At 38.9% G+C, this 24,855-nt stretch overlaps 3 protein-coding genes and 1 long non-coding RNA gene across 4 annotated transcripts; 2 read left to right on the top strand and 2 right to left on the bottom strand.

Annotated features, from left to right (window-relative positions):
• Nucleotides 1-2,302: 2,302 nt before the first annotated feature.
• Nucleotides 2,303-4,301, top strand: LOC122819191 (tripartite motif-containing protein 16-like). Its single transcript, XM_044095709.1, has one exon. The coding sequence runs from the start codon at nt 2,303-2,305 to the stop codon at nt 3,965-3,967; it is 1,665 nt and encodes a 554-aa protein (XP_043951644.1). The 3' UTR covers nt 3,968-4,301.
• A 1,586-nt stretch (nt 4,302-5,887) lies between these two features.
• On the top strand, nt 5,888-8,213 carry LOC122819189 (tripartite motif-containing protein 16-like). Its single transcript, XM_044095708.1, has one exon. The coding sequence runs from the start codon at nt 5,894-5,896 to the stop codon at nt 7,565-7,567; it is 1,674 nt and encodes a 557-aa protein (XP_043951643.1). The 5' UTR covers nt 5,888-5,893; the 3' UTR covers nt 7,568-8,213.
• Nucleotides 8,214-8,263: 50 nt separating this feature from the next.
• LOC122819190 lies at nt 8,264-11,187 on the bottom strand. Its single transcript, XR_006368569.1, has 3 exons — nt 11,100-11,187; nt 8,817-8,916; nt 8,264-8,279 (listed from the first exon to the last, which is right to left on the bottom strand). It is a non-coding gene; the product is annotated as an uncharacterized LOC122819190 (long non-coding RNA).
• Nucleotides 11,188-11,670: 483 nt separating this feature from the next.
• mamdc4 (MAM domain containing 4) lies at nt 11,671-24,594 on the bottom strand. Its single transcript, XM_044096297.1, has 23 exons — nt 24,512-24,594; nt 23,014-23,106; nt 22,734-22,895; nt 21,483-21,608; nt 20,583-20,816; nt 20,375-20,506; nt 20,139-20,294; nt 19,884-19,987; nt 19,396-19,551; nt 18,895-18,985; nt 18,058-18,174; nt 17,632-17,724; nt 17,409-17,546; nt 17,190-17,335; nt 16,185-16,293; nt 16,009-16,113; nt 14,954-15,088; nt 14,743-14,870; nt 13,671-13,887; nt 13,460-13,597; nt 12,766-12,893; nt 12,606-12,696; nt 11,671-11,852 (listed from the first exon to the last, which is right to left on the bottom strand). Exons 1-23 carry the CDS (start codon nt 24,561-24,563, stop codon nt 11,671-11,673), a joined length of 3,033 nt encoding a protein of 1,010 aa, XP_043952232.1. The 5' UTR covers nt 24,564-24,594.
• Nucleotides 24,595-24,855: the final 261 nt, after the last annotated feature.

The raw sequence follows: 24,855 nt of genomic DNA, 5'->3' as shown, positions 1-24,855 counted from the left end.
ATTAAAATCCTATTTTCTCTTATTTTCAAGTTTCTCATGCATGCAATGAAAGAAATGGAAACAGATAGTGACAGGTTGATGGTTATAGATAGGGTGACCAAACGTCTGTATTTCCCAGGACATGTCCGTACTTCACGTCCTTTTAGAAAATGAGGAAATGTCCTGTTTTTTGCAGGACCCGGTCCATCGTGGTCCACCCCCCTCCAACATGTCGTGGTCCCCCAACCCCCCTGAAAGGTGTCCCGGTTTTCCCAAACGAAAATAGTCACCCTAGTTATAGAGAGCCTTATGATCAGACACAATCTGATGTTTTTCCAAACAGAACAACAACAAAAACCTGCACAGCATTCGTCAGTGTAGAATGCATCATTTTTACATTTATGACGCTTTTTTGTTGCTATGTACGTGTACAGTTTCCCTGACGGTAGAGGTGCAAACAGTTTCTGTCCTGGGTGGGTTGTATCAACACCCGGGACAACTGGCCTTCCTTTGCAGTCTCCTGGTATATATTAGATCCCGGTTCGGAAACTGACTCCCTGCAATCCACCGGGCAGTTTTCACCATCTGGGCCAAGTCCTTTTTGTCTTGGACTGTGCAGTGGCCATGCCACACAGTTATACTGAGGCAGATGATGAACACATCACAGGTCTATAGAAGTTTTTGAGCAACTGAGCGGGGAGTCCAGACCTTTTCAGTTTCCTAGGGAAGAAGAGCCTTTGTTGGGCCGTCCTCGTCAGCAACCGGGTCAGGTCCAAAGTGATGTGGATGACCAGAAATTTCCTAGAGTCCATTATGACATCCTGGGTCTTGCTGGTGTTGAGAACCAGGTTATTCAGTGAACAGCACTTGGACAGGTGTCGGCTCTCCTGTCTGTACAAGGTTGGAGGATCCTCTTCATACCATAATCCTGAGATGGTTTTCTTGCTTGCTTAAAAGCAACAGTTTTATCAAGTATTCATCTTCTGTTTGTAGTACGCCATATAAGACACCCCAAATAGTCTGTCCAAAATGTTCTGGGGTTTAACATCATATTATTTTATCAGAGTTAGAATTATTTTATCCAGTTATCTTTTGACAAGGCCAGAATATGTGTATGTGATCTACATCCATCTGACCACAGAGTCTCCAGCAGCACTAAGGACCGGCCACAATATTCTTCCTAATCTTTGAGTACATAAGGAAAATAGTTATTTCATACCTGGTAGTCAGGTAGACTTGGTTCAATTGGGAACCAACATTTCAACATTTGTTTCATTTTCAGCTGCTGTGGTTTGTTTTCACACTGCATTGAGTCAAACAAACCAAACACATTGAAGAACCTATTAACCTCCTCACCTGTGGTGGCGCTACAACAGGAACCACTGAAGGTAACAACACAAAAACCTCTGAAGAAGACACTGAGCGCAACCTCCTTCTTCATAAAAATTAAACAAATGGAGTAGCGTCAGTTGTACCAGTTTCTTTTTGTGTTTCTTTTTGTAAAAGTCCAAAAGACATTCCTCCCATTAGCGCTGGACGCTTTGCGTTTGTTTCCAAGGTGGGACCAAGTCAGTGTTTTACAATACTCAAATCTTTATCCTCAAGTCTCAAGTCCAGAGTTTCCCCCAGTGTATTATAATCCTGGCGGGCCATCAGGCTTTACTTGAGCCACTACCAGGGTTAGCATTGATTATTTACTTAATATTTTTTTATGTTGTCATTTTTGAAGACTTTACAGTCGGTGTTTTGATCTTAATCTTTCAATAACATAATTATCAAGGGATATTTTAAAATTTCCTGTCAACTTTAAACATTTTTTTAACTCAAACACATGACGGGCCGCTGGGTGAATGAATGCTGGGGAAAACCTTGAAGTCCAAAAGTCTGAAACTTTTAACTTCAAGTCAACAATGTTGCAATTATATGTTAAATATAAATAATAGGCCATGTGTTCTATTATTCATCTCTAATCTTGATAGAACATGTGCAGAACACAAAGTATAAAAAACACCATTTTAAAATTGCATTTAAAAATATTGCACAGGTCAGTTAAACTTAGCTGTAAGAACAGTTGGGCCCATTAGTATCCATTATTGTCTTTTTAAACTAAGATAAACCTCATGGTCTTATAAAACTTTAGGTGTGACATTGGCAGGACTATTTTTATGATCTGACCTTTGAGGCTGGGCATAACCAAGATCTGCTTTGGGTGAACCTGATTGGCTGCAGCCTCTCGCACTAAAACATGAGACATAAATCAGGTCAAGCCATTTTCTGTTTCGAGGAAGTGAAACACAGACAATCACTGTAACTGAGAGCAGAAATGGAGCAGAGTCGGATAAAACGAGAGACTTTCTCCTGTTCAATCTGTCTGGATCTACTGAAGGATCCGGTGGCTACTCCCTGTGGACACAGCTACTGTATGAACTGTATTAAAGGTCACTGGGATGAAGAGGATCAGAAAAGAATCCACACCTGCCCTCAGTGCAGAGAGACCTTCATACCAAGGCCTGTTTTGAAGAAAAACACCATGCTAGCAGCTTTAGTGGAGCAGCTGAAGAAGACTGGACTCCAAGCTGCTCCTGCTGACCACTGTTATGCTGGACCTGAAGATGTGGCCTGTGATTTCTGCACTGGGAGAAAACTGAAAGCCATCAAGTCCTGTTTAGTCTGTCTGGCCTCTTTCTGTGAGAAACACCTTCAGCCTCATTTTGATTCAGCTGCATTTAAGAAACACAAGCTGGTGGAGCCGTCCAAGAACCTCCAGGAGAACATCTGCTCTAAGCATGATAGGTTGTTGGAGATCTTCTGCCGCACTGATCAGAAATGTATCTGTTATCTCTGCTCTATGGATGAACATAAAGACCATGAAACAGTGTCAGCTGCAGCAGAAAGGACTGAGAGGCAGAGAGAGCTGGAGGAGAGACGAGGAAACATCCAGCAGAGAATCCAGGACCAGGAGAAAGATGTGAAGCTGCTTCAACAGGAGGTGGAGGCCATCAATCACTCTGCTGATAAAACAGTGGAGGACAGTGAGAAGATCTTCACCCAGCTGATCCGTCTCCTCAAGAAAAGAAGCTCTGAGGTGAAGCAGCAGATCAGATCCCAGCAGAAAACTGAAGTGAGTCGAGTCAAAGATGTTCAGGAGAAGCTGGAGCAGGAGATCACTGAGCTGAAGAGGAAAGACGCTGAGCTGGAGCAGCTCTCACACACAGAGGATCACAACCAGTTTCTCCTCAACTACCCCTCACTGCCAGCACTCAGTGAGTCGACACACTCATCCAGCATCAACATCCGTCCTCTGAGACACTTTGAGGACGTGACAGCAGCTGTGTCAGAGTTCAGAGACAAACTACAGGACGTCCTGAGAGACTCATGGACAAACATTTCACTGATGGTCACTGAGGTGGATATTCTACTGTCAGAACCAGAACCAAAGAGCAAATCTGGATTCTTAAGATATTCATGTGAAATCACTCTGGATCCAAACACAACAAACACAGGGCTGCTACTATCAGAGGAGAACAGGAAGGTGACAGTAATGAATCAAAATCAGTCTTATTCTAGTCATCCAGACAGATTCACTGTTTATTCTCAGGTTTTGAGTAGAGAGAGTCTGACTGGACGTTGTTACTGGGAGGTGGAGTGTAGTGGGTCAGTTTATGTAGCAGTCGCATACAAGAGTATCAGCAGAGCAGGATTGGGACATGACTGTATTTTTGGATATAATGTTAAATCTTGGGCGTTAGATTGTTCTCAAAACAAATGCACATTTTTGCACAACAGTATCTGGACCTCCATCTCAGGTCCAGTTTCCTCCAGAGTCGGAGTGTACCTGGATCACTCAGCAGGTATTCTGTCCTTCTACAGCGTCTCTGAAACCATGACTCTCCTCCACAGAGTCCAGACCAGATTCACTGAACCGCTACTGGCTGGAGTTTGGATTAATACCAGAGTATCTTCAGCAGAGTTCTGTAAACCCAGATAGATTTCTTCTTTCCTCTCAGATTTTTGATCAGGGTTCATGGTTCTGATGTCTCTGCTCTGCTGTTCTGATCTTCTTTACTTTTCCGGTTTAGTTCTTTGTGTTACAGGAGCCAGAAAGGAAATCACTGCTGATGATTTATTTCATTCTTATGACAGAAATATTTCATAAAAATCAAAGCTTCTCTGGACTCTAATGGTTTTCCTTTAATTTTTTAATCCATGTATTTTGATGTTTATTTGTTGTTAATTCAGTTGAGATCAAAGTGATCTGAACTTGCTTCTGTTTTCTATATTGTGATCCAAAAAACCTGAAACATAAAATCAGAACTGATGCTGTTTTCTTCTCATATTGTTAGATTTAGATCAGAAAAAATGTCTGTAGTTCTGTCTCTTTGGACTTGTTCAATAAAGAAACTTGATTACAGAGAAATGTTGAAAGTTTTCTAATCATTATTGTGATAAATTGTATGTTTGGTCGTCTATTGACCAGATGACCAAACATAAACACATATAGGGCATTGATAAAATATTGCCCTGCTTTTGTTTCATTCCTATTTAATTGCCCAGTAGCCAACAATTTATTCACACATATATACATCTATTATTATTCACACTTTAATCAAAGATGAGTTGTACAAGTTTATGTGTGTATTAAACAAATTAGTTCTGAGTGTCACTAAAGCCCTTAGACTCCAAAACGTTGGTGACTCTTGTTCTAGGACTTGGCAGGGAGACACTTGAGTTTAAATGTCTTTACTCAATATTTCTACAGTGGTGCTGTGATGTATCTGATAAGTCAGATCAGATGCAGAGTCCAGTCAGTAACTGTTATCCAACAAGAATATTATTGAAATTAAAGATCATTTTTATGTGGATTGACTGCTATATATTTTTAAACCTATTTAACACAAATTAATGTCATTCAGCTGTGAGGATGGAGAGAAAGAAGAGAAGAAGAATCAGGACAGACAGGGGAAGGCAACAGGTTGGTCTGATATCAGGTGGAAGTGAGGGAACAGCTACTTAATCCCAAGCAATAATTTTTAAACATTATTCTTAAAAACTGTATAAAGATCTATAACTTTTACAACTAGTGTATAATGCTTTTCTGACCAAATGACTTAGTGGAGATGCCAAAGACGAGGGTGAAGGAGACAGACATGAGGTCAGTATCTGTTGTAGAGGAGGACAAGTGGTGACATCAGGGAGGAAAGAAAAACCTAAATACCATGATGGGTTGAATTTAATTACTATATTTTATTAGTGCATGAATAAGGCAGAGCTTTATGGACATATTAAACATGTGATGACATGTTTGCATACACCTCAGAAAGGATGTAATTGTGCATAAAACCAAGCAGAACCGGTCAGATGTTGAACCTTGAATTAAATGATTCTCTGAAAACTAAATGCAGAAATAGACCTCTGTCTCATATCTGGCAGTAGAACTACTAAATGCTGTTTCGTTAAAGTTTTACAGCTTTATAAAATTCCAAACTGATATGAACATGATGCAAACATTGGACTCTCTGCAGTCTGTTGTCATTACAGAGCAGTTAGGAAACAGGAAGCATATTTTCCCTGAACCACCAAACACATCTAGTTTCTTCATCAACAATGATTCTTTCATTTTATTCTAAGAAGCTGCGGAGAGCTAACATGTTAGCAACATGAGTTCAGAGACTCAGTCAGTTATTTTGAACAGAAAACTGTTGTGGAGATGATTCAGCTTAAAATATTACTGCTCTCAGAGCGCTCCTCTTCCTGGTCTCACACACACTGAGTCTGGGTGGAACCAGCAGCTGCTGAAGGTGGAAGCTGATTGGCTGCAGCCTCTCTGCCCTGACATGTGATTGGAGGATCACAACTCAAGCTTGATTCTGTTCTCAGGAAATGAAACTAACAGTCAGTGTTACTGAGAGCAGAAATGGAGCAGCACGCGGTTCAGCTGGATCGAGAGACTTTCTCCTGTTCCATCTGTCTGGATCTACTGAAGGATCCGGTGACTATTCCCTGTGGACACAGCTACTGTATGAACTGCATTACAAACTTTTGGGATGAAGGTGAGAAAAAGGAAAACTACCACTGTCCTCAGTGCAGGAAAACCTTCACACAGAAGCCTGACCTGCAGAAAAACACCATGCTAGCAGCTTTAGTGGAGCAGCTGAAGAAGACTGGACTCCAAGCTGCTCCTGCTGACCACTGTTATGCTGGACCTGAAGATGTGGCATGTGATTTCTGCACTAGAAGAAAACTAAAAGCCATCAAGTCCTGTTTATTCTGTCTGGCCTCTTTCTGTGAGAAACACCTTCAGCCTCATTTTGATTCAGCTGCATTCAAGAAACACAAGCTGGTGGAGCCGTCCAAGAACCTCCAGGAGAACATCTGCTCTAAGCATGATGAGGTGATGAAGATGTTCTGCCGCACTGATCAGAAGTGTATCTGTTATCTCTGCACCATGGATGAACATAAAGGCCATGACACAGTCTCAGCTGCAGCAGAAAGGACTGAGAGGCAGAGAGAGCTGGAGGAGAGACGAGGAAACATCCAGCAGAGAATCCAGGACCAGGAGAAAGATGTGAAGCTGCTTCAACAGGAGGTGGAGGCCATCAATCACTCTGCTGATAAAACAGTGGAGGACAGTAAGAAGATCTTCACCCAGCTGATCCGTCTCCTCCAGAAAAGAAGCTCTGAGGTGAAGCAGCAGATCAGATCCCAGCAGAAAACTGAAGTGAGTCGAGTCAAAGATGTTCAGGAGAAGCTGGAGCAGGAGATCACTGAGCTGAAGAGGAAAGACGCTGAGCTGGAGCAGCTCTCACACACAGAGGATCACAACCAGTTTCTCCTCAACTACCCCTCACTGCCAGCACTCAGTGAGTCTACACACTCATCCAGCATCAACATCCGTCCTCTGAGACACTTTGAGGACGTGACAGCAGCTGTGTCAGAGCTCAGAGACAAACTACAGGACATCCTGAGAGACTCATTGGCAAACATCTCACTGATGGTTACTGAGGTGGATGTTCTACTGTCAGAACCAGAACCAGAACCAGAACCAAAGAGCAGAGCTGGATTCTTAAGATATTCATGTGAAATCACTCTGGATCCAAACACAGCAAACACAGTACTTGTACTATCAGAGGGGAACAGGAAGGTGACATGGACTCAAAATCAGTCTTATTCTAGTCATCCAGACAGATTCACTTATTATGCTGAGATTCTGAGTAGAGAGAGTCTGACTGGACGTTGTTACTGGGAGGTGGAGTGGACAGGGGAACCAGTTTATGTAGCAGTCGCATACAAGAGTATCAGCAGAGCAGGATTGAGACATGACTGTAAATTTGGACATAATGATAAATCTTGGGCATTTCTGTGTCACCAAAGCGATAGTAAATTTTGGCACAACAACATTTCAACCTCCATCTCAGGTCCAGTTTCCTCCAGAGTCGGAGTGTACCTGGATCACTCAGCAGGTATTCTGTCCTTCTACAGCGTCTCTGAAACCATGACTCTCCTCCACAGAGTCCAGACCACATTCACTGAACCGCTACTGGCTGGAGTTTGGGTTGCAGACTCTGCAGAATTCTGTAAACTTAAATAACAAGATTTTCTTACATTATTGCTCTGTTATTTGGTTTCTGGTGTCAATATCCATTTATGTGTTTGACAAGGAATGTAATTGATCATGTTTTCATGTAATTTTCATCATGATTTATTTCTCTTATTTCTCTGTTTGTCCACTTCCTGCTTTTGAAGTGGTCTCTGGTCCACCTGGTGTTCACATATGTATTTAAACCTCACCAGATTTCACTTCAACCAAACCGAGAACGAGTTTTTTTAGGTGGATCAGCGTTCAATTGCAAAATAGTTCTCCATACAAATCAGACTTTCTAGGCAAAAGAGCCAAAGTCTCATTAAAGTGGACTGAACAGGGCTAATGTGAACGGATTTATTTGAACTCCTTTAAAATATTTTTGTTCCAATATTTCATAATTATATTAATTACTTGTGTGACAATGTCTAACGTGTCCTACAGCTTTGTGCATCTTTAAAATAATTTTTTTTATATATATCAGCCTTTGTGGAACTTCTCAATATAAATAAATACAATATGAACAAACCAGACCATAATGTAACTTGATCTATAGATTGAAATATCAGATGTAACACACAGTTTAGTGAAGGCTGTTCACCAAGTCATTGATAAATAACCTCTGTCTGTTTAATAAATACAATAAATAAACTGATTTAAAACACAATGGATATCTAGGCTTTATTTTTAATAGTAAAGAGGTTTTTGTCCGGCTTCGAGGCTGAAAGAGAGACGGAAATCATTTACTCCTAGAAAGGCTGTAAAAAACTACAACAAACATGTTGGTATCTCTTAAACAGGTTAGGATTTGTCTGTGGGCTATACAAAACCTGTTCATTACAAATTTTGCTCAAAATCATTTTTAGATAATAAGATTTCAATCTGATCAGTTCTTCCTATTTGAGCTGTTTTAGGATGTCTCGTCTCTTTAAATCCAAATAAACTGCTGGCCAGATCTGCTATATTAGAACCATACATCTTTGAAAAGCAGAAGTGGCGCCTCCTGCACAACCAACGAGAATGCAGCAAGTGGTTTATGGATGGTAAGTCAACAACTAAACACTCGTCTTTCCCAGCAGCATTTGTACAGCGATAAAACCAGCTGACCAAATGTACTGGAGCTCCGCATGGTTGCTAGGTGACGGCAGAACTCTACTGGGGTTGCTAGGTAACTGCGCAGTGCCTGATTGTCCAACATTGACCAATCAGGAAGATTTTGAAGTGATGATAAATTTCTTCCCCTAATTTCCAGTCTTACTTGGTTTTGTGACTCTAGTGGTGCAGTCGAATCCAACGGTGTACTCGATGTCATCCAGAGCTACAAAACCAGATGTGCCTTTGATGCCTTCAAACACAATCTGTTGAAAATAAGAACAAAATGCAGGAGAGATTTCAACTTTGACATTCTTTAATCCCAATGACTCAGACATGTTGCATGTTATTTTGCACATGCACACAATACTGGAGGGCAAAAAGACTTTTTTTTTTAACTTGTCATTAATTACAGTGCTGCCGCACAGAACAACTCTGTTGATTAAATGAATGAAACCTGGAGATTATTAATCTAGTAGGGTGAGCCTCGTGAAAGGGAAAATAACGCAGAAAACTGTTTAAAAATAACTCAAAACCACTCATATTCTTCTTTTTAATCACTCTGTGTGTCAGCTATGCCGGCGGTTTTCAAAGTGTGAGGCGCGCCTCCCCTGGGGGGCGCCAGAGCACTTTAGGGGAGGCGCGGTGCGAGGGAAAAAATAAACCGGAAAAGCTATCTGCTTGCTGTCTACTGATGTGAGAGAAACGTCTTTTACGCACACGATCAACTCTGTGGATTTAGGAAAAAGTTGGTACTGTGGGGTGCGCGTTTGGAGCGGGGATCAGTGGAAATGTTTCCCCCCTTAGAGGATGTTTTGGCCAGTGACGTCAGTAACGTTACCGACGTCGGACCACTTTTTTCAGTAACCAGTAATCTAACGCGTTGCTATTTCAAATCCAGTAGTCAGACTACAGTTACTTATCAAAATCACTGTTATCAAGCATTATCTTCTTTTGTTATTTAATCGATTTCTTAAACAATGGAGGGAGATGCGCATTTTGTTGGAGGAAAAACTGGAACTATTTTGAGTTTCTGTCGCCAAGTCCGATTATTATAAGCGGCTTTGGGCTTCATTTTTTAAAAGTCGCTTGAAAATTTAACGAGTTGCTGGTTGCGCATTTTTGGGCTCGTTTTTGAACGTGAAGTTACTCAAGTGTCACAAATCTGTGCAGCCATCTGAGCTGTGAGCTGCAGGAGGAGCTCTGTGCTGTGACACCAAACGCAGGGCCGTAACGCAGAATCTGGAGGCTGGGGGAGGGGGGGCTTTAAAATCCTTCTTAGAGTTTTCCAGACAACAGAGGACCACACAAATTACTCACGTTTTTTATTTTTTGTACTGTTTTTTTGTACAATCTCCTCTTCAGTTCAACCTTATCAGTGGAGACACATTGTTGATGTTACCATTATAAAATAGCTTACAATTAAGTATTAGCAAAGATCAATGTGATTTTCACAGGAGGTGGAGCGTTGTTGTTAGCAGCTGCTGAAAGTAACTTAACAGTTACTTTTAATGTAACTTAGTTACTTTCCAAGTCAGTAGTCAGTAATATAACTAAGTTACTTTTTCAAGGAGTAATCAGTATTCGATTAAAGTTACTTTTTTCAAAGTAACTATGCCATCACTGGTTTTGGCCAGAGCAGGGCTGAAGGTGGAGTTTTACCCCACCCACCACCTTGGCGCAGCAGGCATTGTGCTCCTTGGAGGGGGGCTCACCCTTTCATACTTTGAAAACCCCTGAGCTATGCTACACACAAACCTTTTGCCATAGCAACTGACTAACACCAGCTCTACTAATGTATCAGTATTCAACATCAAAAGAACACGCAACACAAATAACTACAATGGCATATTAAGGAAACCAAACAGAAAAAACTCAAATTTTGAATTTAATCTAAGAAAAATTCTGGAAAATAAGGAAAGTTTCAAATTTTACATTAAACATAGTTTTAAACAAGAGTTTTTTGGTGGAAATTTACCCCCTTTTTTCTATCTACAATGGCCCTTATGCGTCGTTGTGAAAAACATCGAGTCCGTTACAGTATTGTTTTCATAATTGATGTTTCTTTTGTGACTATTAATAAGTGGTAGCCTGAACACAGGAGCTGTCTTTATTTTTAAATGAATTGAAACGCACCGATTTCTGCAGCACATTTACATGTTGAAGTTGTCAAGCTAAGCTAGTGGTGCTAGCATAGTTAACATAGTTAACCTAGCTCCCTCTTTCTCGCTTTTTTTAAATTAAAACTTTCCACTGACATTATCTAGTTTTCGTAGTGTTGAAAATTAGTAGTAAAGTACTGCTACTCCTTTTTACTTTTAAATATCAAGCGTACATTTGAGATTAGCGCGTTGTGTCGACAACTAAACCGTTAATCTTAAGTAGTCGTCGTCATCTTCAGCTAGCGTGAGTCCACGTTCCAAGTTTCTAGTTTTCTGGAAAGTCTGACCTGGTATCCCTCACGAGATGTGATGTTCAGTTCAAAATGTCTCCAATGTCCGCTGAGTTCGTTCACGATCAGCTGTTGGTAGACGGTAAAATTTAAGCACTTTTCAAGAATTTTAAAAGTTTCCCAGCACAACATTTAGCAGTTATTTAGTTCATTGGTTTTGTTCATATCTCTATTTTCAATTCACTATTATATGATCATTTATTACTTTCCTGATAGTATTCTAGTAAAATAAAATAAAACTAAGTTTTATGTTTTGAGATGTCTCTCAAAGACAAGCTACACACATGACTGGTCAGAGAAAGTTTTAAAAGAATCTCTAAAAATGTTCTCACTGAGTTTTATGTCATCCAGCAAATATAATTAATTTTGGTATTTCTAGCTGATAACATTATAATAAAACAGTTTCAATATCAAGCACTTTTCAATGACTTCTTTTAGAAATCAGGCACTTTTTGAACCTTGACAAACACCAGTACAGACCTAAGTAAAATTCAAGCATTTCAGGAACCAGTTCAAACCCTGATTTTGGATTAGAACCAGAACAGAACCTCTTTAAAAACCGATCAAATCAGCTCCAGTGTTGCTGTCTTCCTCTCTGACCTTTCTCTGTTCCCAGTGTGTGGTCTTCAGGTGGGACTGGATAATGCTTTTCCTTCTCCGGACTGGTCAGCTCCCAGTCCAGCTTCTCCCGTTCTCTGTCCTGAATGTTGATCCAGCTGCACATCCCATTCTCCAAACTGCACTTGGACCCTGAGGTAGAAAGTCTGAACCTCAATATGCATGAAGTTCAAGCTTTTCCTTCAAGGAAATCTGACATTACTGATGCAGCTGACGGTTCCATGTGTCACATAAGATGCTCTTTTTTCCACAATGTCACTGGATAAAATATTTTTATATGTTATCGTATTAATCCAGACACAGAGAAAAAATTCTGCTTGTTTTTTTGTCTCCATACTCTTAGTATGAATATCATATCTAACTAAACTGGTGTCAAATGTTTGTGCAGTAAAGATTTTCATTTCAATGTAGCACAAACATTTGATGGCAGTTTTGTTTGATTTGAGTAATGATTTGATTTGGGGGTTGACGGTTTGGCTTTTAAACTTTCATTAAATCAGCACAAACAAAAAATTATTTGCTGCACAAACCAGCACAAACCTAGTCAATTTGATAGACACCAATTTTGCCTGATCTGAAGAAGGAGGGGGCTGGTTGACCTTTCATGACTTCTGGAAACATTTACTAATATCTTTAAAATGTTAGCGGCATAAACAAAAGTTTTTGCTGCACAAGCAAAGCTGATTGGCACCAAATTTGCTAGATTTTGTAAACCTGAATGGGGGCAGGTTGAACTCTAGCAACGTTTTTTAATAATATTTCTAAGATGATAGCGGCACAAATTAAAATTTTTGCTGCACAAACGCAGCACAAATGTTGCTGTTAGATTTGAAGATGGTGAGCAGTGTCATCTGCACTCAGCTCCTGACTCAGATGAAAACAAACCTTGATCTCCACATGGATGAGCCGAGACTGTGATGTCATCAACAGCAACGTGGGAACCTCGACTTCCTGATCCGACGACCTCAAACTCCAACTGCGGAGCAAAACCAAGTGAAACATCAACCTGACTGGGGAAGAAATACTCTCTAACGTCGCTCTGTACCTGCCACGGCACAAGTCCAACGGAGATGTTGCTGTTGACGTGACGCCAGTCGTCTCCCTCGTTCAGGTTCTCAGAGAAGATCGGGACTCTCTCTCCCTTCTGGGGTTTGACGTACACCGTAAAGAAGGCTGGAAGGTACACACCACCAAGTGATTTATAGAAGCAGAAAAACATTTAAAACACAATTTTAGTTCTACGGGCAAATTAATGAGGTACAAATACAAAATAAAATAAAGAAAAAAAAGGGAAATAGTGAAGTGTTTTGACAGAAAGCAGCTTTTTTAGGCTATTTTCACACAGCAGGTGGAAATAATTTTATTTATTTTTTGAATGGTCGTTCACACCACTAATTAAATGCAACCGCAATGAAACTTCTGTGTGAACAGTTTGTGACTCCAGAAGAACGTTGACATTTTTGAAGTTTGAAATTTATTAAATACACATTAACATTTAATGAGCCAGAACTAATCAAAACCCTATTTTATATAACTGTTGTTTCTGGACAATGAGTGATTTTTCTCCTTAAGAACAAAAAAAAGGTTAAAAACAACTTAACTGAACATAATTTGTCAGTAAATACAATCCTTACAAACAGTAAATATAAAACAAAGAAAACCACAACAGATCATAAAATGTCTAAGAAATAGTTTATAACAACATGAAGGTCTTGCAGTGCTGTAGGTATAAGACTCACCTGGGTTCCCTCCTGTCATATGATACCAGAAACCGACACATTCGGGTCTGGTGGTTCCTTGTTGGACGGGGGAGATGAGGACAGCGGCGCTACCTGGTGGCAGAATGTCTGCGTCTGTGTTGACCATCATGTAGTAACCTGGACATAGACAGCAGGATGGGATGAATCCTCTGTTTTCCTGTTTTCTGTCCTCTGATCGGGTTTTGCTGACCTAGCTCGGTCCCCAGGGTGTGGTCTGTTCTGGGTCCGTTCGTCGTAGTGGTGTGTCCGTTTCTGTGGAGCCAGTTTATGGCGCCGTAACTGCTGTAACCACACTTCTGGCCTTCAAAGGAGCATTTCCTGGGCATGGCACACGGGCCGTCCAGAAACGCCACATCGTCGATGGCAACCTGGCCGTCGAAACCGGACCGAACTGCTTCGAACATCAACTGTTGGGGGATGACAAGGATGTTTAAAGATTTACTCTGTTGTATCTATGCAGATGGAGCAGATTATTTCACTTATAATAAAACATGTCTCTCATGTTACAAGTGAAAGTTACAAAGTTGCATGTAATCTCACTTAATTTAATTTTGAAATAAAGCCATCAGTAAAATGAGTTACTTTTTAAAGTATTAATCAGTGATCAGTAGTATGTGTGGACATTATCGATTATCATTTATTGTGAAACATTTCTAATAAGAATTTTGATTTATCATTATGATAAATTTCACTTATTGATGAAAACTAAAGAACAAAATTTACAGTCTGATTGGAAATGTTAGTTTATCACTGTGTTCCCTGAGAGCATCAATCAGTATCAATAATTTGAAAATATGATTAAATGCATTTGATTTAGTTTTCATCTAAAAATGATTCACTGAGTTTTCTTGAGCAGGTTAGGATAAATCTACATGTGATACCAAACATGTTCAATATATTCTGCTGGAACTCAGCTTTGGTTGCTAGGTGATGGTGTGGGGTTGCTAGGCGATGGGCTGAGTTTCTCTGGCGTTGCTAGGTAACGGGGCAGTGGCTGCTGGTTTGTGACATTCCCAAGAAATGCGTTGGTGTTTTCTTTTTGTTCCTTTTTAAAGTTTTGCTGCTGTTTTTAGAAGCAGTAGAGACTCAAATGAAAGTACAAAAATGTACAAAATATGAATTTTGCAAAATAATACTTTTCACTCAACAACTAAAATCTGAAAGCTGCTTTTTGTATTTCCTCAGATTACATCTGACCATTTTAGACTCTCAAGCAGAACAAAAATAAAGTTTTTTTTGTATCTGATTGAACAGTTTGACACCTGAAAGTTTGAGTTTTGCTGCGGTACTGGGCAGTGCGCTTCGTGCCACTCGTTGCCGTGAGCGCCGCTGCGGGTCCACAGTAAAATCTCATATCCGAGGCCGTCGGTCAGCTTCACGTTCAGAGCACCTGGATGGGACCAGGATGTTAGAGTTAATCCCAGAGGAGACGCTCATATCAGTCTTGGAGCAGCTAGCTCTGGGTTAGCTCACCTGCGTTCGGCCCGTAGAGTTTGTAGTAGAAGGTCAGGCAGCTCTCTGTGGGAGTGGGCTGCTGTGGGAATGAGAGCAAGCGTCCAAACGCTCCGCGTAGCGAAGGACTCCACATGTCCACAACGAGGCTCGTCCCTGATCAACAGCAACCAGATCAGGATTTCCATCCCAGGAGAACAGATCTCACTCATTAAATTACAATATAACTGAACGGTTATTGATATATTATAATAATTCAATCAAAAAGTGAAACTCGTAGATTTTTTATTAAGCACATTTATATTGTCCAATTATTTTTAATACAAATTTTTTTAGTTTTACAGCTTTTATTTATTTTTTAAAATAAAAATAAAAAATATATATTTTAATTTAAAAATAAAAAATTATATTATTTATTTGTAAGTTGATTGTACTCATGGACCACAAATGATTTTTTCCAATTAAAGGTATAAAAATTATGTTTCTTATGTTTAGATGTACAGGAATTATGACAGAATATTACAGCCAAGCTAAAATAAATTTAAAAATAAATAAAATTATAAGAATGAAATCATAATATTACAAGAATGAAGTCAAAATACCACAGAAATAAGTCATTGTATTACGACTATTACAAGTATTATGACTTTATTTTTGAAATATTATAACTTTGTTTTCATTTTATTATGACTTTATTCTCATACATGTATAATTTTTATCTAGGAATTAAAAAAAATATTTTCTTAATAATCCTCCATTGTAAGCAATAAACTAAATTCGGTATTTAATATTTAGTTTTTAAGGTTTAAACAACTTAGAAACACTTTATTTAACTTTATTTTCTTATTTTATTTCTGTTTTATTCATCCTCCAAATAAAGATTAATTCCCTATAGATACAGGTTTTTCTGTTACCATCAATAGAAATGGTGAAACATTTTTTAACTTGAAGAAATACTTTGTACAAAACTATTCAATTCCTTCACATGTTGAGGTTTTCTACAAGTGATAAGGAAGGTAAAAATTAAGTTGGGTTAAAAAAAAAAGTATTAGTTCCTTTATAATCTATGATCTGACCTACTCCGATGCTGTGATCCATCCCAGTAACCACAGACCAGTCAAAGTTGTCACTGTTGTCCTGATACCAAGCGCACAGTCCGTCCTCAAAGATACACGACACCCCTGTCATCCAGAGAAGTTAAATTACTTCAAACAGTCGTTATTTTTTATTTAGAAATCATTCTGAATGTTACCTGTCGGTAAAGATGGAATGTAGTCGGCGTGGCAGCTGGTGAAGTGAACGTTCCTCACTTTGATCCAAGGAAAAGGCTGAACGCTCACAGCGCGAGCTTCAAATGCTAACTGATTAAAAAAGAGAGGATTAGCTGTTTTGACACTGACAGACAGAGTTACGATACGTCTACATTATATTTATTAACTGTATAATATAATGTACAGTTATATTATAACCTGCCAAAATACTAGGTTTTTGTTTACATTAGTTGTACTAGCACTAAGGTGCTATATCAACATAGAAGCTAATGCTAAAGAGCTAAAGCTAAAATGCTAAATTCAACCATGTCTCGTCAACAGGAGTTACAATACAGTACATTCATGTAAGTGGGGTATTCTTCTGTATACTTCATTCGTTTGTTATTGGGTTTTCTTGCCATTTACACAGCAATAAAGATAATTAGTAAAATCTGATCATGATCAGAGGAAACAAAACTGCCATCTTCACCTCCTTCAAAATAAGAGCACGACTATGAACAAGCTAAGAATTTTTAAAAGTCAATAACTAAAACTTCAACCCATAAGTTGAATATGATTGAATTGAAGGTTTACGAAACAACCAAATTAATTAGAGTTTCACAGTTTATCTGGAAAAATTGACTTAGCTAAAACGCTAAAGAGTTAGACAAAAAATTAGGTCTGTCCAACATTGCTAAAATAAACAATAACTTTATTTTCAAAGTTTAATTTGATATAGGCTCGGCTGCGGTTGCTAGGTAACAGGCTGGGCTTGGCTGGGGTTGCTAGGTAACGTCGTAGCTCCTGTCCAATGTGACTTCTCTGGAGGTTTCTGCAACAGCTCCTTTTCCAGACACCAAAAAAACATTAAATAATTGCCTCAAAAAAAACAGCTAGTTGTTGTTGTTTTTTTAAGCGCTTGAGTTTTTTTAGAAGCAGCTGAAACTCAAATGGACGAATAAAAATATGCAAAATGTGAATTTTGAGTAATAGGTCTGAAACCTGACCTGGAAGCGATGTTTCCTGACTCCTATAGGAACGTCAACGTGTTGCCAGGTCTCCTCCTCGCCCCCTGCTCCTGTTTTCCCACTGAAGTCCCACAGCTTAGGCCTCACTCCCAACAAGCTGTCGATCACTCTGACAGAAATCTCACCTGTACCACAGACACACTTTCACTTCTGGGAAGAGAAAACGCTGCGAATTTCATACATGGGATGGGAAATTACCGATGTGATCCAAACTCCCAGTGAGCGCAAAGTCAAAGCTCAGGTTACATGCCGGACCGGTGGGGCCCAGGAGGGGAGTCCGAATCTGGGCTTCGGTTAGCTGCTGACCTGCAGCCTCAGCTACATACAGGAACTCTGCTTTGAGTCAAGAAAATAAATTATAGATTAATGCCTCACATTATTAGAGACACACATCAGTTAATTGAAATGGTTCAGTTTCTACCTCCAGTTGTTGAACTTTTATCCAGCAGCCAACCTTGACTCCCAATGCTGGTGTCAGTCCAGCCTGAGCTGCCTCCAGGATAGGAGAAATCCCCTGCAGCAACGATCCAAGAAGAGGAGAAACTCTGTCTACATGGCTAAACAAACATTTATTTTATCAGATCTGCAACGGAGCATTAGGAACATTGTAGATGAAAAAAAGGAGGAAATTCCGCCAAAAAACTCAGAAATTTTGTAGAAAAAAACTTGAAAATTTCTGAGTTTTAATAGGCAAAGTTTTTGACTTTTGAAATTTCCACGTTTTTCTAAAAAATGATCCCAACATTTCTGATTTATTTGTGTAAATTTACTCCATTTTTCCATTCATAGCATAATGGCCCTAATACGCCATCATACAGATCCCTTTATTTAGAATAAACAAACCCACCACATTTGGCTTCATCCTCTGCAGCATCGCAGTCAGCCTGAAAATCACACATCTTCTCTGGATCATCAATGCAAGGATTCTTTGGAGGATTGGGGAATTTTTCCAGGGTGGTATTTTCTATTTAGCACAACAGATAATTAAATATTTTAGAAAACATTTCCACAAGAACCTAACTCGGCACAGATGTTTCTAAGGATTTGCTTCTTCACAATAAAACATTAGCCAGTGAAAAATCCAAGATGGCCACCAGGGTCTTCAAGGAAATTGTATTTTGCAATAAACTTTCCAATATTTCACAGATGAACACTTCTTCTGTCAAATCATTCATAATCGAACGCATAAAAGTTATATTTTCTGATCCTTTTTTGATTTTTCAAAATGGCCAACATGGTTAGTGTTTGCAATCAAATTACCAATTAGATGAATGTTTGGTGTCAAATCATAGCCTGGATTTAAAGCCAAATATGAATCATCAGACATATTTTATTGATCATGTTTTCTTTTTCTGGCAGACATTTTTTAAAATGGCTGTTAAACAAAGTATAATGCCAGTTATGGGCACAGCTACACAAAAAGTTAGGCTTACAAATCACTAATTCGCTAAATAAAAATCTTAGCTACGCTAATGCTAAAGCTTGTAGCAGGAGGCAACGCTAAACTGTGAAGCACATTGAAAAATTTGCGGAAGCTAACGCTAAACCGGTAAAGGCATAAAGAATTTGTAAAAGCTAATGCTAAAAGTCACATAACAGAAAAATTTAAGGATATTTTTATTGATTTGTTTGTTTAATTTATTTATATTGCTTACAAATGTGCATATATTAGAGATAATCATACCAGATGACCGGCGGCATTCAGGGGACAACACGATGCTGTCGACAGCGATTCCTCCATAGTCAAGGTCTCTGATGGCTGCCATGATGAGAATCTGTAGAGATTTAACAGAATAAAAAATAACAAGTTATATTTTCAACATTTAGTCAAATGTTTTCACCCCTTTTTTGCTTTACCCTTTCTATTGGTTAAAGCAAAATGTGTTTTTTAACAAACAATTTTTTAAGAAAAAAACCTTTAATGTCAAAGTGAAAATTGATTTTTACAAAACGTCGACATTCAAATAAAAACAACATTAAAAAGTGATTGCATGGGTGTGCTGTGGTGGCAGGGTTGGACCAGACGGCCATTTTTCACCATCAGTCCTTAAACTGATAGTAAAAGTCAACGGCGGCCATTTTGTACCAACGGCATGTTTTTCATTAATATTGAACATTATTTCTGTCTATATTAAGGATAATCTACTGTATCATTATTTATGGCAGGTGGTGCTTCATGTCTTACCTGGAAGGTGTGGTTAGACACTATCTCCACCTCCGCCTTCACCCACAGGTCTCCTAAAGCTCCGCCCCTTTCCCACACAGGGTAGATGAGCTGGTCCGCCACCAGCACCGTCAGCCCGCCGGACCGCGGCCCGAACTGATGAGTGTACATGACCATCTACGGAAAAACAACAGAACCAAAAACATGTAAACAAACTGAGCCCAGAAAGAGGCTCAGATGATCCACATTTTATTTTTACAATTTACAGATAAGAAACGGAAATATCTAGAATTTATTCCTTAAAACACTGAAAACCATCCATCTATCAGTTTATCCATCCATCCATCCAACCATCCATCTATTTATCCATCCATCCATCCTTTCCTTCACCACCAGACCTTTAATATCTGGAGGAACTGGCAGAAACTCCTTTGTATTTTGTAATTGAATGTTAACTGAAATAATGGTAAATAATAACTCAAGCTGTAATCCAGCCTGTTCAAACCGACCTTACATGGATGTGAGCTGTTGGTTGGTTGAAGACGAGGGCTCTGAAAAGCCGCCCAGTCCATGGTGAGATCGCCATCAGGAACCGTGACGTACAGGAAATACCCTGCCGTAAAAAAACAATCAAAGGTTTTAGTACGGCACCAAAAGGTTCTGTAGGCTGTAATTATTCTGGACCAGTTCAGAACTGGTTAAAGATTTAAACTTCAGGACAATCTGACCAGCTTAGCTTTAACAGCGTAATAAAAAAGAAGCACCTGATGCTGTATTGTTGGAGTGATCTCTGCCTGGACCTTTCCAAGGATCGGTTCTGGAGATGTTCTCCTGATTTGTTCTGATCCATCTGAGTTTGGAAAGCGATCTCAGGTCCCAGTCACACAGATCCTCCTCAAAGTCACAGCGGTTGTAACCATCTGGAGGATAAAATAAAACAAATCCCCCTCAGTGTTTCGGCTGTTCTGCAGTTTTCTGATGACATGCTGTCATCTCTTACCGCAGGGCGCCTCGTCGCTGCCATCACCGCAGTCGTCCGTACCGTCGCAGACCTGCCGCTGCTCCACGCAGCCTCCACCACCACCACCACACGACACCATCCCTGCTGGGCAGCTGGACCCGGCAGGGCCCGCTGTCGGGTTAAACACGTAGAAACAAATCCATGATCCGTTCATATGATAGTTTTCTGTTCTGATTAGTCAACTCACAGGGCAGAGCACAGTCCAGGAACTCCAGCTGGTCTATGGCTACGTCTCCGTTTTGTCCCGCCGAGCGCGCCGAGTGGAGATGGATCCGGAAAGGGGAGGAAATGCGGCCCAGGAAGATGGTGGCTTCCCTCCAGCTGCGGGTGCTGGAGGTCTCGGGGCGCCACACGACGGCCTCCGAAGAGTCCTGGTGGATGATTGAAGCCCACAGAGGAACTGGACCTAAACCCGTGAGTCCTGTGGTTAAAACATGTCAACACAACGAATGTCAACGTTGCCAAAAAGATGAATCTGGTAATTCTACTAACACCAACCCTGATAAAGACACGTGTCATCATCCCTCTCAGAGAGCTAACTTTTAATGTTTGTATACCTTTAGCAGAGAAACAAGCCCACAGCATCACATGTCTCCACCATGCTTAGACGCTTTTCTGATGTCAAAACTTTTTCCATTAAGCTCAGTTTTATTCGTATCAGAGCAAAGATAACATCTGCAGTTCTACACCAAATTTAAATATGAAGAATTACAAGATCTACTACTATAGATCTATAAGATCAGAACTCATAAACTCAATGGATGGATGGAACGATGGATGAACTAACGGATGGATGAACTAATGGATGGATGGATGAATGGATGACTGAACTAATGGATGGATGGACAACTTAGTTGACCTGAATTGTGGCTCCTATCTATGGAAACATTTATATTCTTCCTCTTTCAGGCTCTCTATTTAAAGCTCACATTTCTCTTAAATCCTACATTGTAACTAAACTTTCTTGCAGTTTATAAAGTAACCGATTTTCAAGCTTTTCACATGTTTTTTTTCTCTACCAGTGAATGTTTAGAGTGTTTCAGTCATTGTTTACCAGTCTGGCCAACACTGAGCAGTCTACGGTTACCTGAGTCCCACAGGAAGTATCTGAGTCGCAGGCGGCACGTTGGCGAAGAGCCCTTTATCTCCGGAGAGATTAAAACTGAACTCTGAAGAGACTCTGCCCCCACTGCACTCACTGACATGAACCAGCCTGGAGGGCAGGAGACAATAAATGTTTTCATTTAAGCTATAAAGATTAAAGTTTACTGAAGGATCTGTTCATATGATGCTTCATGCTACCAGCTAACATTTATGGCTTCATTATCACCTGATATGTTAATGATATTTAGCAGCAACATATTTAATTTACAGTGCCTTTCAAATGTGTTGTACCGCTTGAACATTTTGTCATGTTACAACCAGAAACTTTATTGTATTTTTCTTAATGTTTTGAAACACAGACAAGTAAAGTTTTGAATAAAAGGGTCCTCCATAAAAAAAAATGCATGCCACACCATTCAGATTTTTACAAATTATAAATTAAGGTCAAGACAAATGTTTAAAATATTTGTTGTTCAGTTAGAGGTGCTTGTGTATGGAATAACTGTGAGAAGCTAAAACTTTGTTTTCATTCTTGAAATTTACAAAAATGTACAAAAATAAAAACTAAATAAAAACAAGAAGGTTGTATTATGATTTATGGGTTTATCTACAGGCTGTCTGCAGCTTTGATTGTATGTATTAAAAAGTTAAGATATAATAAGCTTATACGGACACTTTTTTCGGTTTATACCTGTAATTTTACCATTGCCAGGAGTTATATTGTTTATCATCCATTTCTGTATTAGTTATTTTTATTTTGTTTTTTTCTACTTTGTGTCAGGTTTTGACTTGTGCATGAAAAGATTTAAATGACTGAATATTATATATATATATCTTTTTTTTTTTTTGCAAACCATGCATAATTTTCACGTTACTACATAATGATGCACTACTCTGTGTTTGCCTGTCAAGTCGAATGGTAAAAAACAAATACACATTTTAATGGTAATGTAAGAAAGATTTATGGGGTGTCCATACTTTTGCAAGGCACTGCACACAAAAGTACATCAGTAACAAATAATCAGGGATAAGCATATTGAAAAGATTGTTTTAAGATCTTTAGACAACGAACATAATATAACATAATAAATAGTTTGAGGCAGATTTAAAGACAAAATAAAGTATTTTCAATCAGTTTCTTGGCAAAAATGCTCCAAACGTGTTCAGGAAGTCTTTTGTACTTCAACTATTGTTTCTGTGTTATATAAAAATGTAAGAAAATTTAATTTTACACCTGTAGCTGTGCCGGTGGTGTAGTCCGAAGTCGGTCCGCTCTCCGGCAGCTCGTCCCCGCTCTGAACTCTCTGCCATTTGTATTTCTCACCAACAGATTCAATCTTCCATCCACACACTCCCTCATCCTCAAAGTCACACTCAAATGATTTTCCAGAGTACCCTTTAGACAGTTTAGTTTTCACAAAACGTCATATATCAATTTACATTAAAAACTACTAACGGCGCTAGACTGTACTAGCCGTTAGTAAGTAGGCTAACGGCTAGTAGCTTAAACTTACCACAGTTTTGCTCGTCGCTACAGTCGGAACAATCACAGACAAAGTCACATTTCCCTTCAAGAGTCTCACACCGTGAAGACCCCGAAGCACAAACTGCGCAAAAAGACGAAATATCCAGTAAAATTTAGTCAGTAGCTGAATGGATATCATCAAGTGTAAACATATTCACTTTACAAGAGTTTATTTTTAATAACGCTATAGCATTCACCCATAATTTTAGCAAAAAATATTCTCTTAGTATAATAGCACCTAAAATTAAGTGTGTCATAAATACACCAAAAGTAATAGTTCTCTCTCTTTAAATAAAGTATAATATGGTTTTTCTATGAACTGTCACTAATATATAGGGGAAAATACTCATAATTAAGCTGGCATCATTTTGACTGCTGTTTACATTTATTTCTAGGTTCAGCATCCATATTTGAATTCAATCTAATTTTCTTTACCAGGACAGTTTTGTTCACAGATTTATAGCTTAGCATGCCCTAGGCTAAACAATCCTGATTAAATTAGTTACAAAATAAGACGCTTTTTCACTAACTAGCTTAGCAGCAGCTATGAGCAGCTGTTAGCTTAACACTAGAAAGCTGTTAGCCTAATTGCTTAATTTCTTCATGATTCTCCGAACTAATCTCACTCTAAATGCTGCAGAGTTTGGTTTAATATCCTAATGTGAATCAAATCTATTTAAAAGAACAATTATAATCAAAGAAGTGGTATGTCCTGTGCACTAAATATCTGACATGAAGCTCTTTTAAACTCTTTATCAGGATATTTCTAAATATGTATTGCATTCTGGAAGCCTGATGCCAGAGAGTAGTAAACATACTTTTCACATTTCTATAATAAAATGTTTAATTGATCTGATGCTTCTAATAGGAAATGTCATGTTTTCATTTACTGTAAGTGGAAAATCATCATAATTAACAGAAATAAAGGTCTTAAACATCAGTCTGTGTGTAATTCATCTGTACTCCTGAAATACTGTTTTCAGTAACATCCTTATCTATTAAATATGACTATATATTTATATATATATATACTCTTTGGTTCATTGTTCACCAGCATATGCCATTTATTAGACTTTTTTCCAATGTTTTAAGCAAAAATAATTGCTAATAATAATGAATTGTTGACTTTAAACAATCTTAAATCTTTCTGAAAAGTTACTTCCAAGTAGTGCTTGTCTTATTTTGAGTGCAATAATACATTTGGACTAGACACTAGACAAAAAATACTTGAAAAGATGTTGTAGTTTTGCAGTGACGTATTTAACAAATAGGTCACCCATAATTTATGATATAACTGGTGAGATAAAGTTTTGACATCTTAATAAACCCTTAAAGCTTTCTGGATAGCACAAACTACCAAGAGTCTGACTCTCTTTAGCTAAAATCATCTCTGAGTGTTGATTTTTTTATTTTTATTTTAATAAAAGTTAACCAATTTTCAACCACCTAAGACATTAACTTAAAAGTAATTTTGAATTTTCTCTTACCGCGCTGCAAACACAACAGCAACAGGACGGTCGAGCTCCAAAAACGCAGCATATTTTCCCTTCGTTCACATCTCAGTCTGAAAACTGTCCATGGAAATTTCACCAGCTGATCTGACCTTTATTTCCCAGAGATAAAAGGCGGACTTTAAAATTACCCAGCATGCAAGTGACAACCATAAAACACCCCAGAGGAACAGCGAACATCCGTATATTGCTCAAGAGATACTTGTATGTGTTGGAAGTGAATGTAATAAATACTAAGAACTAAGTTTAATAGATTATAAAGGAAATAGCTTTTTTATGTTTCTTAATTACTTCCTCCTTCCTGTTTGGCGATTCAGCAC

Source organism: Gambusia affinis, linkage group LG17 (genome assembly GCF_019740435.1).
Source record: "Gambusia affinis linkage group LG17, SWU_Gaff_1.0, whole genome shotgun sequence".
NCBI classification, from domain to species: domain Eukaryota; kingdom Metazoa; phylum Chordata; class Actinopteri; order Cyprinodontiformes; family Poeciliidae; genus Gambusia; species Gambusia affinis.
The sequence above is the reverse complement of the archived record's forward strand: the minus strand, read 5'-3'. Positions and strand labels throughout refer to the sequence as shown.